The following is a 16,643-nucleotide window of genomic DNA, read 5'->3' on the forward strand; positions in this document are numbered from 1 at the left end:
GTGAAAGTGTTGCATATAAATAGTTTCATATAAATATTTTGTTTCATATAAAATAAAGAATGTTTTCATTTTTCCTCTTAGTCTCCATGGGACCAAGTGGGTAATAGGCAGAATAGTTGATATGAGAGGCTGATGGCTAGAAGGCTGGTACCTTCTCTGTCTTGAATTTATCATTGTAGAGCAGCCTGTCAAAAAAAAGACTTTCCTTCCTTTAATTCTAAAACTAGTGTTACCTCAACTACTTTTGCTAATTCTTTATAGTCTATTGATAACTCTAAAAAAGAATCATAGAAAATTATGACTAGTACAGAATTCTTATATAGAATTGATCACTGTGTCTAGCACTACATACTTTATTATTGAAGTTTAGGTGCTGTTATAATATTTTAAAAGTCTTTACAAATAGAGTTTTGAGATGTTTGTAAGATAGAAAGGTATATTCTCATGTGAGATGGTAGGCTTAGATTGGGCAATGTCCAAAGACACAGATACCCATTGTCTGAATTCAGTGACTGTTTTTACCCAGTATTATACATATGTCTAGCAAAGCAGAGGCATTAAAAGAAATAATTTCCAGCACCAGTGAACTTAACCAAAATTTAGTCAGAACATTTGAAAGAAGCAATTTAAAATTCAGCAGATACGTAAGTTTTTATCATTGTGAGAAATGTATTACATTTGGTGAGGAGCTAGCCAGAATCTTTTTGGTGTTCTAGACATCCAAAAGTGTAACCTGACCTTCTCTTTGGTTTACCCACTCTGATCTGATGAAGGATAGTATCGTAAATATCAGTACAGTTGTGAGCACTTCACATGGTAAGATTGTGTGAACAAACTGCTGTCAGTAAAGTATACTGTACAAGTATTGATTCAGTGTCTTACTCAGACACCTCATTAACCAAAGTAAGCATTTGTGAAGTGGTTGGCCAGAGTAAAAGTACAATGTACTCCTGGGGAAAAAAGCAAAACTCTGGGCATGAGTGTCAGTATGAAATCTTTGATCTTAGCATCAGAATGCTTCAACCAACTACTTCCAGCATTTGCTCCTATAACTGTTTACTTTTGTTTCATTTTTTCCCCTTCTTTTTACTGTCTTTTTTTGTTCTTCCTCACAGAGTCACCATGCTGAAACTGTATTCAATCGAGTTTTGCCAGGGCCTATTGCACCAGACAACAGTAAGAAGCGAGCCCGTAGGATGCGACCAGACCTTTCTAAGATGATGGCCCTGATGCAGGGTGGAGGCACTGGCTCCCTGCCTCTGCACAATACCTTCCAGCACAGCAGTAGTGGTCTGCAGTCTGTGTCATCTCTGGGCCATAGCAGTGCTGCTTCTGCATCTTTGCCTTTTATGCCGTTTGTGATGGGTGGTGCAACATCATCCCCTCATGTAGACTCCAGCACCATGCTTCATCACCACCACCACCACCCCCACCCCCACCCCCACCATCATCACCATCACCATCCAGGCCTGAGAGCCACTGGTTATCCTTCTTCACCAGCCTCTACCACCTCTGGTACTGCCTTGAGGTTGCCATCACTGCAACCTGAGGACAATGAGGACGATGAGGATGAAGATGATGATGATGATTTATCTCAGGGCTATGATAGCTCAGAAAGGGACTTCTCACTCATTGATGATCCTATGATGCCAGCCAACTCAGACTCCAGCGAAGATGCGGATGACTGAAGCCTCAGCTTGGCCCCATTGCTTGGGTGGCTGCTGTATTTTCATTTACTCTGGCCCTTGGACTATGGAAAAATGGGAGGGGCAGGGGAGATGTGGGGAAACCCAAGACTCCCACTCGAGGAGGTGAAAGGAAAAAGAAAACTTATACCTAATTGCTTCCAAATTTGAGCGGATTGGGTGGGCAGGGGAACTCCTTAAATAATACACGACCACTTCCTCATTTCGGGGGAAGGAAAGGAGACTAGAGCAGCTGAGGTGCTCACCCCTCCCTAGAAACCTCCATTAACCACAGACTATGTAGCGCTGGCCCTAGCCTCTGGCAGAGCCTGTTCCTGGCTGAACTGTGGATACAGCGGGAGGGTCAGGAACTGTTACCTTCCTTCCCTTGGCATTAATAAATTTAAGTTAATCCTTTCCCACTCTTCCCTTGTTCTACATCTGCTCAAATCCAATATAAATATTAATTTTAAGTATTGCTGTTCATGATGGGTAATTTCAACACCACTTTCCGAAAGTCCATTACTGTTCATGCGAAGTTAAGTTGGATAGGGCAGTCATTTGTACTGCATTAAAGGTTATAGATAAGTGTAGGCTGTCCAGTTTGCTAAAGGCAAGGGGATTAAGCTAAATAGTAGGCAAAATGTTCCAGATTCAAACTCTAAGTTCTGAGAAGAGATGGAAGAATTTTGGCAAGAATCACGAAACTTTTGTTTCAAATTAAGTAACTGCTTTAGGGAAGCCTGAGTGGTGTCACTGAACTGCTGCAAGAGTTTGTCAGGACTCTGGGCAGGGTATGGGTTGAATCCTCTTAAGCCATTTGTTTCCTACAACCTTTCCCCTGCCATTCCAGCGCTCAGATGAAGCCTGGGCATTTCCCCCCCTCTGTCCTTACCCATAACTGGTGTGGTAGTTTGGGAGGATGGGCTCCCTCTCCCTGATTTGAGCTCTCCTCTTCCTGGAGGCCCTGACCCAGCGTCCTGACAGCGAAGAGTTTTCCAGCCCCGGAGCAGCAGAGACGTTTGCTTCCCCACCATTTCCAGGAGTGGAACGTACCACTCCCACGCCAGATCCCGCTCTTTCTGCTTCCCCTTCCTTTGCCGATGGGTGGGGCCGTTCCACCCGCGCGCGGCAGCTTGCGAGGGGCGGGGCCAGCGCGTCAGGCCTCCCGCCCCCTTAGCTTTCCCCAGCCGGCGCCTCGGCGAAAGCTCGGAGCTCCTGGGAACTGCGGCCCGGCGGGGAGTAAGGGCGGAGGCAGAGCGTCACGTGATGACGTCGACTAGCGTGCGGTTACTAAGTTAACAAAATCCCGCGAAAATCTAGACTTTGCACATTTTGTTGGTTTCCCCACACTTCCTTCTTCCTATTAACCTCCTAGGGGAGGATTTTTTTTAAAAAAAAGCAAAACCCAGTGCTGTCGGGACCCGGAAGCGGAAAGGGCATCTTTGAGGTCGACACTTCCGGGTCACTGGGAGAGTGCGGGATTCCGGGGCCGAGAGCGGGTGGTGGAGCCGGGACCTCGCGTGAATCTCGGGACCCGAGGAGGAGCGGCGTCTGTGGCTATGGCTGTGACTCTGGATAAAGATGCTTATTACCGGCGAGTGAAGAGACTGTACAGCAATTGGCGGGTGAGCTAGATCCCGTAATTTTCCCTAGGGAGCCCCTCTATTACATCCCATAATAACCCCGTTTCTCGGCGCCCTTTTTTCCCTTTCCTTCGAGAAATCCCGGTTTCAGTGTCGCGCCCCTTTAGTTGCTCCAGGAGCATTCACCTGAGGCGGCCCCGAGCGCTGCCCCGTAACAGGGAATCCCCCGCAGTCACCCTGCGGCCACCACCATCTTCTCCGCGTGCCGGCCCGGGTCATGCATAACAGCCACCTCTCGTAGTTTCTTCCCGCCCTAGAAGAGGCTTGCATCATCATTCCCTCCCACTCCGTGACCACGTCTGGCCGCCCCCTCCTGCAGTGTTCACACACACCCACGCACTCGCTCTGTCCTTCCCGAACCAGAGTATTCTGCCCAGGTCCCGCCAGAATCTCAACGGTCTTCGTAAAGGATGGACAGAGGGGCGAGGAGGATGTGAATCGGGCACTTCGCGTTTATTCTTTGCGGGCCTTTTGCTACAGTTCAACAAATGCTGTTTACCTGCAACCGCCTCATGTTCTAGGCCCTGCCGTGGGTAACAGAAAACCTGCAGGCATTAGTAATACAAAAAACGATGTGATGCATGAAACCTGATTAGTTTTCCCCCTTGGTAGAGTGTCCAGGGCACGTTTACAGAAAAGAGCTGTTGCAATTCCCAGTCTTTTAAAGATTGGGCAGTTTTGTTGCTTGAAAAACCTTCACTGTTAAAATTTATTCTTATGAAAGTAATTTGTCAATTCAAACATTTGGTTGCATCCTGTGGTGCAGCCTGAGCTGTCTAGATTAAGTCTGGCCTCTGAACTCTGTCAACCAGGGAAGATAAGCTAATAAAGACTTTTAAAAACCTGAAAAACGTCCTGGTAAAAAAATGTTCAGTTCTGATTTCAGCATTGTAAGTTGCCTTCCAAATTGATCCTCTACTAAAAACCAAACTATTAAAATTGATCATTTCCCTGCCATTCACATTAAAGGTTCCTGTGCATGTTTCTTCTTTTGAGGAGAAATGCATTAAGTAACTGAAAATAAAATGCACTAGATAATTGAAAATAAAATAAAATTAGATAATTTTCATAAAAGTTACATTTTATGAAAAGCAAAAATAAGGACTCTATGCTAGACAAGTCTTGAACATAAAATTTATTTTTAAAATTTTTTGTTGGTTTTTAACAAATGTCAACTTTTAAAATTTGAGCAGGATGCATGTTAGAAAAACTGTAAGGGTCCCGATATCTTTTAAAGATTAATACGTGTTAATGTGCTGGTAATAATCAAAAGCCCTTCTTTTCCCCCCTAGACCCTACAATCATATACCTTTGATGTGGAGGTTGTTTCTAGTCTGGGTAATTCAGACTTTATCAAATTATTCATCCTCTCGAAGCCATTCATGAAAACAGATTAATTTAGACTTCACCATTCCCCTATGTGATAATTAAATGCAAAGCATGAAACTAGGAAAAACTTAATCTCAAGTGATAGTCTTTAAACCCATGAAAGTTCACTTGTTGGCCCCCATTTTTTATTTCTCAAAAATAATTAAAATTTATGTTGGCCCTCCTATTTAGCTAATGACATCATTTGAAAGGGGGATTGTTAGATGTTGATAAGACCCTGGCATTATACAGTTGAGCCAAGTCATAAAAATTAATAGCAAAATTTATGGCTTATTATAAAATCTTACTCAAATTTACTTTCTTTTTTATAATTACATTTTAATAACTATGCTAAGAACCTACCTGTAGAATTTCTCTATGCACAGTCTTTCTAGTAGAGTGCTTTCATTCTGCTCTGCTTAAGCAGAGATAGTTTTTGGGATAATTTCTGATTGTTTATTCTCTTAGCTGTCCAGAAAGAGTGAAATATGTAGGTGCATGCTATATTTGGTTTGTTTGCACTTTTTCCTTTAAGAAAACTGGCATTGAAATAAGAGAAGAACTTGAAGTTAACTATGTAACTCCCAAACCTGTGTTGTCAGCTCTCATCTTCAAACCTCTATTATGACAAAAACCAGAGGCCCAGTTCACGAAATTGTGCACGGGTGGGTCCCTAGGCCTGGCCGGCAATCAGGGCCTATCGGGGCCCAAAGGTTCCTATAGGGTCGGGAGAGGAGGCAGTGGTCGCCGGGCCAGGCACAGAAGGAATGGACTCCCAACGCTAATCCGGTACCGTGCAGTTTCCCGCCTCCCCCACTCCTTCCCTCGCCGCCATTGTGGCAGGTGGGTGGCGGGCTGATCAGGGCCTGCCGGCCAGGGGAAGGAACAGGGCATGGGAAGTTGGCCGCTGGCCCTCAGGAGGGAGCTGGTCCTTGGCCCCCCTGGGAAAGGGGCCGCATCTGCAGCCACCCATCCCCAGTTTTCCGTTCCAGCCCAGGGCTCAGCCCCAGTCAGGCGATTGGGGCCTGCTGGCTGGGGGGAGGGACCACAGGAGGTTGGCTGGCTGGGGGAGGTTGGCTATGGGAGTGCACTGACCACCAGGGGGCAGCTCCTGCATTGAGCGTCTGCCCCCTGGTGGTTAATGTGTGTTATAGTGACCGGTTGTTTGGTTGTAACCATCGCTTAGGCTTTTATATATATAGATAACTGAGAAGTTAGCTTGTGTTCTACATCCACTTTTTAGTCTTAGATACCTTTAAGCATAAGCCTTTCAGAACTATGTGGTTGCACAAGCTAACACAAAGTAGATCAAACTCTCTTCAACTACATAGAATTGTAGAAAACCAGAAAGCTACAACTGCCCCCTCTCCTTTTTAAAAAAAAATAAAAGTGGGACCTAACCTGGGTCCTAATTTCACCTATCTGCAAGTTGAGTTTGGGTTAGATATATATATATATATATATATATATTGTGAAGCTACTGCAAATAAGATATATTTCTTACTTAACAGATTTCATAACTTATGTCCTAAAAACAATTGCAGTGTTACACACTTTTAATTGAGTAGAAATTTTTAAAACATTAAATCTCATACCTGAGAAAATAGGCTCTGCCAAAAATCAAACAGGAGACCTTCATAGTGACTAGAACTTGTTTTATGACTCTGGGATGTTTGAGTCTAGTCCAGTCCTGCCTCTTATTTTAAAACTAGAGGCCAGTGCATGAATTTGTGCACTGGTGGGGTCCCTTAGCGTGGCCTGCGGGGATTGTGCATGTCCAACACCACCTGCTGCTCCCACTCATCCCGGCCCTGCTGTGCCAGCTGTGGGCTCGCGCCCAGTCAGTCCTGATGGGGAGAGGCTTGCACCTCCGCAGTGGCACTCACCAGCCATGAGCCCTGCGCCTGGCGCCTGTCCCAAGGGGGGTGGGGGGCTGGAAAGCAATCAGCCCTCTGGGCGGGCATTGGGATGCCCATGCCAGCCCAGGATCCAGATCTGTCCCGCTGACCTTCGCACCGGTTGTTGGGAGCCACCTGGTGGCCGCTTTCATATCATTTCTTATGGAGCATCTAGGGAGGGGAAGCAGCCATGGTGCCTGGAGGCCGGCGGTGCTGTAAGGATTGTGCCGGTGGCACTGGTCCATCGGTGCCTGGCCTGTTCAGAGATTGGACCTGCAGGACTACTGAGGGAGTGAGTGGCTGCCACCGGGCTGGTGGACCACCAGGACGGTGCACATCATAGCTACTGGCCGGTAGTCCGGTTGCTTAGGCTTTTATATATATCAATTAGGCCTGCTACAAACAGAAAAGGTTTGCAGCACCATTGTATTTTTGCAATAGGAAACTCTGGATGCTAGTGGTAGGTCATGAGAGGGGCGATGGTCTTCTCCTCTGTCCTCTTATACTTACTAGGTCCTTATTCAGGGCTTCCCAACCATTTCATGATTGTAATTATTTTTAAGCAAGTAATGGGATTAGTACTGCATGTGATACAAGGGTAGAGGTTCCCATCATTTTGCGATCTTGGCCCCTTTGAGAACTGAGGGATACAATATTCAGTTACAACTATAATTCATTTGAGACCTGCCTGTTAGGACATCCTGTTATAAGTGAAACTGGACGTTAGTCATCTTCCTTTTATCCCAAAAGAATTCTGTAAAATGTCAAAATAGCAGCTGTTTTCTATTTTGAATATATATTTATTTGAGAGGGAGAGAGAGGGAGAAAGAAACATTGATGTGAGAAAAATCAATCAGCTGCCTACTGGGATCAAGCCTACAACCTAGGCATGTGCCCTGACCAGGAATCAAACAGGTGACCTTTTGGTTTATGGGATTAGGGACGCTTAACCAACTGAACCACTCCTGCTGGGAAAACACCAGCTGTTTTCAAAAGGAATGCTGATCCAATGCATTAATTTATGTGACTCAACCTATCAAGATTGAGGCTCCAACCTTAAAAAGAAAATTTTTGCCCTTGGAGAAAACTAACCTGTAGTATCAGTGCTTCTCCTGAGTACTGCTCCCTGGCTCTGCTGATTTTTTGTCATGGATAAATTTTTTTTGCTCCAGATTGCTTTCCAAGACTAGGCAGTTATCTCCTGTGACTTAAGAAATATAGGCAATTCCCATACTACTTTTTTAAAAAATATATTTTATTGATTTTTTTACAGAGAGGAAGGGAGAGGGTTAGAGAGTTAGAAACATCAATCAGCTGCCTTCTGCACACTCCCGACTGGATATGTGCACACAACCAAGGTACATGCCCTTGACTGGAATCGAACCTGGGACCCTTGATTCTGCAGGCCGACACTCTATCCACTGAGCCAAACCGGTCAGGGCCCCATACTGCTTTCTCCCAGATAATGTTCATCTCAGTTCTTATGGTTCCTTTCTCTCTGGAGGGAAATAGGGAAAGGTTTAAATAATGCTTTGGTCTCATAAAGAGGGATAAAGAAGGAAGTAAATGCCTGGACAGGTTGGGATTCGTTTATTCTTGCTTACTCAGCTTTTATAGTCTACTCTGTTATCTACTTTTTTATGTTTATTTTTTTATCCCTATTACCAAGTATAATTAGTGCCTGGCGTAGCGTAGGCATCCAGTGAACGATGATGATTATTTCTGAGCTTACATGCCTCCCTTTCTTGGTTTGAAAAGATTTTTCCCAGGCTATACTTAGGATGACCAGAAGTCCTCCTACCTTTCCTGAAGCTATCCACCTTCTGCCCCTGTGTAATTATTTTTAAAAATATATTTTTATTGATTTCAGAGAGAAAGGGAGAGGTAGAAAGACATAGAAATATCAAAGATGAGAGAGAATGATTGATCGGCTGCCCCCTGCACACCCCTCCCTGGGGATGTGCCATAGCCGGGAGTTGAACCATGACCTCATGGCTCACAGGTCGATGCTCAACCACTGAGCCACGCCAGCTGAGCCCCTCTGTAATTATTAATGGTATACTGTTGGTTTTTTTTATTCTCAAAATTGTCTCCGTTTGGATGATAAATTATGTGGGTATCCCAGCTATCACCAGAAACTTCAAAGTGTTTCCTCTTTTAATGCAATACCTAATTGGTTCAAAGGAAGGTAGTTGTTCCTGTGCCCTGCAATATTTCCCCAACTTTTATCATTCAGATACTGCACAATTTTTGCTGGTTCCTAACCACCTATATTATTAACTTGCATTCTAAAAATTATTTTAATCAAGTAATACATAGGCTTGAAAAAAGCAAATAGTTTTTTTTGTTTTGTTTTGGTTTTTTTTTTTTAATATATTTTATTGATATTTTACAGAGAGGAAGGGAGAGAGATAGAGAGTTAGAAACATCGATGAGAGAGAAACATCGATCAGCTGCCTCCTGCACATCTCCCACTGGGGATATGCCTGCAACCCAGGTACATGCCCTTGACCGGAATCGAACCCGGGACCTCCCAGTCCACAGGCCGATGCTCCATCCACTGAGCCAAACCAGCCTCAGCAGCAAATAGTTTTAAAAGCCTTTTTAGAAAGTAACCCACCCTTGCCATTCTCAGCAGTTAGAGCATCATCCCGCAGGTCTTGGGTTCGATTCCCAGTCAAGGGCACATACCCAGGTTGCAGGTTCGACACCCCCCCAACCCCTCCTGCCCTAGTGGGAGCACATTCAGGAGGCAATCAGTCAGTGTCTTTCATTAATGTTTCTCTCTCCTCCCTTCCTCCCTCCCTCCCTTCTTCCTACTCTCTGAAAATCAATAGATAAATATCCTTCAGTGAGGATTAACAACAACAAAAAAAGTTACCTGCCCCAGCAACAACCACTTTTAGTTCTCTTTCATATTTTGAACTAATATCTATATACTATTAGTTCTTGGTTTGTCTCTTTTTCATGTTAACTGTTTTGGTAAATTAGGATTTAAATTTAATTTTTTATGCCATCACACCTATTTTAACTTTCCTCTACCTCCTGACACTTAAAATTTCTTCTTAATACATTGTTATTAAAGATTTTAAACATTCAGAAAGGTAAACGAATTCTACACTAAATACAGTAAGTCCAAGTCGGAGACCTATTCCCACTGCACGAGGTAACGTGATCTTCACCCACCTATATAGCACTTACGTCACTCACATGGAGCACATACACAGCAGTAATGAAGTGAAACAGTAAAAAAAACTTGAAAGATAACAATTCCTGACCTTTACTTGTGGTAAATAAATAATAAAAAACATAAAGCACATATGTACATACATCAAAATGGTGGAACTTTTTTTTTTTTTATAAATAAATGGGAGATGGCGACGTAACCATGAAACCATGAGACGACGTACATCGAGTCCAAAGTAACCCAAGGACTGCCTGTACCCATATACGAACCACCATCAGGGGTGGGCAAACTTTTTGACTCGAGGGCCACAATGGGTTCTTAAACTGGACCGGAGGGCCGGAACAAAAGCATGGATGGAGTGTTTGTGTGAACTAATATAAATTCAAAGTAAACATCATTACATAAAAGGGTCCAGTCTTTTTTTTTTTTTTTTTAGTTTTATTCATTTCAAACGGGCCGTAGTTTGCCCACGGCTGACTAGATTATACAATTAGCATTTTATTACACTTGCTTTATCTCACATTCACCCCTCTATACTTTTTTTTTTCATAGTTTTTAATAAAATTAGTAGTCAGTTTACATAGTTAGTGCTCATATAAATAGTTTCACTGGTGGGTGAAGTAACAGAACAGTTACCTTCCCTTTTCTGCTATGGTTTTTATTTTTTCTGGCGTTCATGATTGCCTCAATTTTTCTCCCTTTTTAAGTGTCCTCAGCCCTAATATTCCTGTGGGTCTGTTATAATCTCATCAATCATTCTGAAATTCTTGCACTCTTCAGACATTTTATTAATTCTCTGTTTGTTTTTTAAGTACTACCACCACCACCTACCCCACCCTTCAACCTTACATTATACTGTTCTATATGGATAGGTTGCTCTCCAGGCCTATTGAACCTTGGGACTTCCCAATGTTGAGTGACCTATATTCTATAGCCCATGTCTTGAGTTTTCTCTATTTTGTTAAGAGCATTTTCTCTAAGAGGTTCTTAAGAAAGGATACAGAAAATACGTATTTCTTGAGCCCTTGTATGTCTTAAAAGGTTTTGTCTCTACTTTTTGTTAATAATACAGTTCAGTGGGTATAAAATTTGAGGTTGAAAATCACTCAGGATTGTCAGCATTGAAGCTATTATTGTCAGTCTTCAAGCTTACAGTATTTTGGGAAGGCTGATCTGATGCTATTCCCTGTCACAAAAATCAAAATGAGGCTTGGCTATATTCATCCATATAAAGAAAAAGGCAATACGAAACTGGAAGCTCTGCATGAATGGAGCCTCTCGACTTGGGGTTATTCTAGAGTGAATAGGCTGGCTCAGTCAATGGAGGACCCACAAATGTCAGTGTCTGAAGTGTTTTCTCTAAATTCAGTGAAGATGCACAGAGAGAAAATCTTCTAATTCTTTTCCTTGGGCATTTTTTCCCAATTGTCATTAAAATGCAGACTTTTGTTTAATTCCCCAACATTTTGCACTTTCCTTCTGCTGGGCCTACTATCTGAGTCTAGAGCTTTCTGAGTTCATTTCTTCAGAGAATAAAGTAAGTCTCTTTGTGGAGAGATTAGGGATTGTGTCAGGATTTCCAAGAACTGGAGGGGTCCTTCTCTGACCAGACCTGTTTTTAGCCTTGAGCTCATCCATGTACAATATACCCTATCTCCCTTCCTTGATACTTGGTGCCTCCTGAATCTAAGCCCCTTGGGGCTCTATGAGATATGCATATTTATCATCAGTATCGACCCAGTGAGAATACTTGTCAACCACTTAGGGTGTTGCTATCCGGGCTCTGCTTAGTCACTTAACCACTCTGTCCATTTCCTCTTCCAAAACAGTCTGACTTGAATGTGAAATGGAACAGACAGATTGGAAGGTGTCAGAATTTGGAGACAGAAAAGATTTGGTAGATGTTGAGAAGCTATGCATACCAGGGGGTCACTGCTGCAAGATAATTCATCTATAAAGAAGAGCATAGGGGTTGCAAGTCCAGATTTAACAAGGGCTCCAGTCTAAGTCCTGAAGACCAGCCTAAGCAGGAGAGAACAGGTTAGGAATTGGGGACCTTGTAAGCAGCACAGAATTGAGCCCCAACCCCCTCAAATAGCCAGGCTGGCATTTGTAGCTGGCTGTGGGGCCGGTCCAGGGGCAAGGGGCTGCTAAGCTAGCCTGGCACTTTAAAAACACACACAAAAAAAACTAGTCCCCTCCACTCCAGTATTTCAAAACGAATTCCAGATATTACTAAATCAAAATATTTTAGTATTGTATATAGCTTATCCTGTGAGTTTCACAAGAAGATTATTTAAAATCTCCCACAATTTCAGACTTTTCTTGTTTTTTGTTGTTATTGTTGTTAATCCTCACCCAAGGATGTTTTTCCATTGATTTTTAGAGTAGAAGGGAAGAGGGAGAGACAGAAACATCAATTGGTTGCCACCTGCGCATGCCTTGACCAGAATCGAACCTGGGACCCTTCAGTCCATGGGCTGACATGCTATCCACTGAGAAAACTGGTTGGGACCAATTTTAGACTTTTTAAATGTAATCTATATAAGGCATTTGTACTCTTCAAAGAGTTTGAAAATAAAAAGTACTCTTCTGGATTTTGCTGTAAAAATATTTGGTTTGATTGTAATCTTTTTCATTGAGTCACATTTTAAGAAAAAATTTATCCAAATTTGCTAGTATTATTTTTGATATCTTAAATTCTGGTGTTATTATATTTCTTCTGGGGTTAGAGCTCATTCATTTTTATAAGGACTCAACCAAGAATATATGGTCAGAGCAACTGGTTCCAAGAGAAATTAGGATTCATCCTCTTACCTTTTTTAAAAAAAAAAATTTATATACACACACACACACACACACACACACACACACACACACGGCCCAGTGCATGAAATTCATGCACGGGTGTAGTCCCTAGGCCTGGCCAGAGATCGAAGCACAAGCGTCTGGCATGGAAGGGCAGGTCCCAGCTGACCTCTGGGCCCTGGGCTCCCAGGCCCCTGAACGCCCCCCTCTGCTGAGTCATTGGGCCCCTGCTGGGCTCCCTCAGTTCCTGGGAGCCCACCGTTCGTCGCCATCTACCGGGCGATCGGGCCCTGCTTGCACCCACCTTGGCCTGGCACCGCCCACTCACCTGCTCCACCATCCCGCCATGGTCCCGCTCTTGTCAGGGCCCATTGGGACCAGCAGTGCCTCCACTGCCACCCACTGCCAGTGCTGTGTCGCCGACGCCTGCCATGTTCCATGCTGCCCTTGGTGGTCAGCGCATTTCATTGCGAGGGGTCAAAGGGACAGTTTGCATGTTAGGCTTTTATTATATAGGATGTGTGTGTGTGTGTGTGTGTGTGTGTGTGTGTGTGTTTCTTTTTATTGATTTCAGAGAGGAAGGAGGAGGGGGAGAGAGATAGAAACATCAGTGATGAGAGAGAGTCATTGATCAGCTGCCTCCTGCACCCCCCCCACTGGGGATCAAGCCCACAACCCAGGCAAAAGCCCTAACTGGGAATTGAACCATGACCTCCTGGTTTATAGGTTGACACTCAACCACTGAATCATACCATCCAGACCATCCCCTTACCTTTTTTGATCAGCAGTGGAAAACTGCACATTTTACTAGTATATGAGTTGAAATCCTTGAGATTTTGGGGTTTGTTTTCTCTATCAAAAAAAAGCTGAATGTGTGGGTCTTTTTTTTTTTTTTCTCTGCCTACTTTTAATTGTACTTAGGTTCCTTTGGATGATTTTCCCATATTATTAATGATTAAGTCACATGATTATACTCTGTACACTTTAAAAAATGAATCACTGTGTCTTTTGAATTTTTGTACATGTTGATGCCTTTTTCTTTGTTGAAATTTTTGACTCAACTAAATATCAAAAAATACTAAAAGGGACTTTGTTTAATTTCAGTGGTGCTTTTTTATATCTAAAACACATGAGCATTAAATATAGAGGACTGCCTGTTACTAATTTTGGGAGGTTATCAAGGTAGCAGTAATATTACACAAAATCCATGTTTATTAACAAACTAGGGGCCCTGTGCACGAACTCATGCACGATGAAAGGAACTGTGGGCTGCGAGGTTGTGGTGGGCACAGAGGCAGGTCTCGGCCCATCCTCCATGCCCATGCCATGGCCCCTGGTCTGTCTGCTGGCAGCCCCGCTCCCACGCACTGACGGCACTGGCCCCGCTTGCACCTGCTGACCCCACTGATGGCACAGCGATTGGGGCCAGCACCAGCAGTGGGTGTGAGAGGCGGCTGCTGGCTCCAAACGCCCTTTAGGAGCATGAGGAGGTGAAGAAGCCCTAAGGGGTGATCAGGGCCGGCAGCGGGTATCAGGGGCTGGTTCCAGCAGCAGGTGCGAGCACCGGGCAGGACCACAGTGCATGGGAGTAAAGAATTTTCAGTAACCACCAGAGTCTCGCCCCAGTGACAGCAACCAGTGACCCTCCTTGGTCTGGCACCCCTCGCTCACCTACTCCACCATCCCAACAAGGGCAACACCTACCATTTTCTGCGTGCATGCCCCCTGGTGGTCAGCGCATGTCATAGTGACCGGTTGTTCGTTGTTCTGCCATTTGGTCTATTTGCATGTTAGGATTTTATATAGATAGATTGGAGTGTACATAGCAAAAATTTGAGCAACCTAAAGAAAAACATTTTCTCACTGCAAATCAATGGGTGAATGAATACAGTTTCTGGTAACTTCTTTTAGTTATATGTTTTGTTGTATTATTTGGCAGCTATAACCCTTAAAATGTGGAAAAGAGTCTTAGTAGATGTTTTTCTTGACTTTACCAAGTCAAGAAGGTTTAACCTTATAACCCACAAACAATTACCAGTCCTTTGGGCTCATATTGCTGTCCAGAAGTGGTTAATAGTTAGAGGACTCACATGTAAACTCTAACTTCAAAACTTACTACAAAGCTGCAGTAGCCAAAACAATGTGGTACTAGTGTAAGGACAGACATGTAGATCAATGGAATAGAATTGAGAATCCAGAAATAAACCTTCACGTTTACATCATTTGATATTTGACAGTGGTGCCAAGACAGTTCAATGGGGAAAGAATAGTTTTTTCAACTTACGGTGCTAAACAACTGCATATCCACATGCAACAGAATGAAGTTAAGCTCCTTCCTCACACCATATACAAAATCAACTGAAAATGAATCATAGATCTGAATATAAGAGCTAAACTATAAAACTACTATAGAAGAAAAGTATAGGTATGCCCTTGAGTTAGGTAAAGCCTTCTTAGATATGATATCAAAAGCCTAAGAAGCCCTGGCCTGTTTTGGCTCAGTGGTTAGAGCGTCAACGTGTGGACCGAAGGGTCCCAGGTTCAATTCCGGTCAAGGGCACATGCCTGGGTCGCAGGCTGGATCCCCACTAGGGGACATCCAGGAGGCGGCCGATCCATGATTCTCATCTATGATGTTTCTATCTCCCTCCCTCTCCCTTCCTCTCTGAAATCAATAAAAATATATTTTTTTAAAAGCATAAGAAAATGCCCTGGCTGGGTTGCTCAGTTGTTAGAGCATCGTGCCATACACCTGATCAGGGCACACATACTTAGGTTGTGGGTTTTTTTGTTTTTGTTTTTTTTTTTAATATATTTTTTTATTGATTAAGATATTACATATGTGTCCTTGTCCCCACGTTACCCTCTACCCCCCCCCCCGCTCATGCCCTCCCCCCCCCCCCCCCCCCCCCCCCGTTGTCCGTGTCCATTGGTTAGGCCTATATGCCTGCATGTAAGTCCTTTGGTTGATCTTTCCCCCTTACCCCCACCCTCCCCTACCCTCCCTCCAAAGCCCGACAGTCCAATCAATGCCTCTCCTTCTCTGGATCAGTCCTTGTTCATCAGTTTATGTTGTTCATTATATTCCACAAATGAGTGAGATCATCTGGTATTTATCCGCTCTCCAGTTCCATCCATGCTGTGGCAAATGGTAAGAGTTCCTTTTTCTTCTTCCTCTTCTTAAAGAATACCTTTCAGCATTTCATATAATGCTGGTTTGGTGGTGATGAGCTCCTTTAGCTTTTTCTTATCCGTGAAGCTCTTTCTCTGACCTTCTATTCTGAATGATAGCTTTGCTGGATAAAGTAATCTTGGTTGTAGGTTCTTGGCATTCATCACTTTGAATATTTCTTGCCACTCTCTTCTGGCCTGCATGGTTTCTGTTGAGAAATCAGCTGACAGTCGTATGGGTACTCCCTTGTAGGTAACTGACTGTCTTTCTCTTGCTACTTTTAAGATTCTCTCTTCGTCTTTTGCTCTTGGCATTTTAATTATGATGTGTCTTAGTGTGGTCCTCTTTGGATTCCTTTTGTTTGGGGTTCTCTGCGCTTCCTGGACTTGTAAGTCTGTTTCTTTCACCAGGTAGGGGAAGTTTTCTGTCATTATTTCTTCAAATAGGTTTTCAATATCTTGCCCTCTCTCCTTCTGGTACCCCTATAATTCTGATGTTGGTACGCTTGAAATTGTCTCAGAGGCTCCTTACACTATCTTCATATTTTTGGAATCTCTTTTCTTTTTTCTTTTTCGGTTGGGTATTTTTTGTTTCTTTGTATTTCAAATCTTTGACTTGATTCTTGGGATCCTCTTGTCTGCTGTTGGATCTCTGTAAATTATTCTTTATTTCGGTCAGTGTATGCTTAATTTCTAGTTGGTCCTTTTTCATGTCCTCCAGGGTCTCACTATACTTATTGAGGGACTCATTAAATTTATCTGCGGTTTCCATAAAATCCTTGAAAAACCTTATAAACGTGGCCTTGAACTCTATATCCAGTCGTTTGCTTCCCTCCATTTCTGCCATTTGTGACCTGTTTCTTTGTCTCTGCATTTTGGC

The 16,643-nt window shown here is 43.4% G+C and overlaps 2 protein-coding genes across 14 annotated transcripts in view; both read left to right on the plus strand.

Annotated features, from left to right (window-relative positions):
* CHD8 (chromodomain helicase DNA binding protein 8) overlaps window positions 1-2,161 on the plus strand; it is a 66,961-nt gene extending 64,800 nt beyond the window's left edge. For all 12 annotated transcript variants that reach the window (XM_036356375.1, XM_036356393.1, XM_036356446.1 and 9 more), the window contains one exon: window positions 1,116-2,161. In XM_036356375.1, coding sequence (XP_036212268.1) covers window positions 1,116-1,688 — 573 coding nt within the window. In that variant the 3' untranslated portion in view covers window positions 1,689-2,161. The remainder of the gene's footprint in view (window positions 1-1,115) is intronic.
* A 979-nt stretch (window positions 2,162-3,140) lies between these two features.
* SUPT16H (SPT16 homolog, facilitates chromatin remodeling subunit) overlaps window positions 3,141-16,643 on the plus strand; it is a 46,615-nt gene continuing 33,112 nt past the window's right edge. The window contains exon 1 of one of the 2 annotated variants that reach the window (XM_036356468.1): window positions 3,141-3,313. In XM_036356468.1, the coding sequence (XP_036212361.1) occupies window positions 3,248-3,313 (66 nt within the window). In that variant the 5' untranslated portion in view covers window positions 3,141-3,247. The remainder of the gene's footprint in view (window positions 3,314-16,643) is intronic. The other variant, XM_036356458.1, reaches the window with a different exon arrangement.

This window comes from Myotis myotis, unplaced genomic scaffold (genome assembly GCF_014108235.1).
Source record: "Myotis myotis isolate mMyoMyo1 unplaced genomic scaffold, mMyoMyo1.p scaffold_m19_p_1, whole genome shotgun sequence".
Taxonomy (NCBI): Eukaryota; Metazoa; Chordata; class Mammalia; order Chiroptera; family Vespertilionidae; genus Myotis; species Myotis myotis.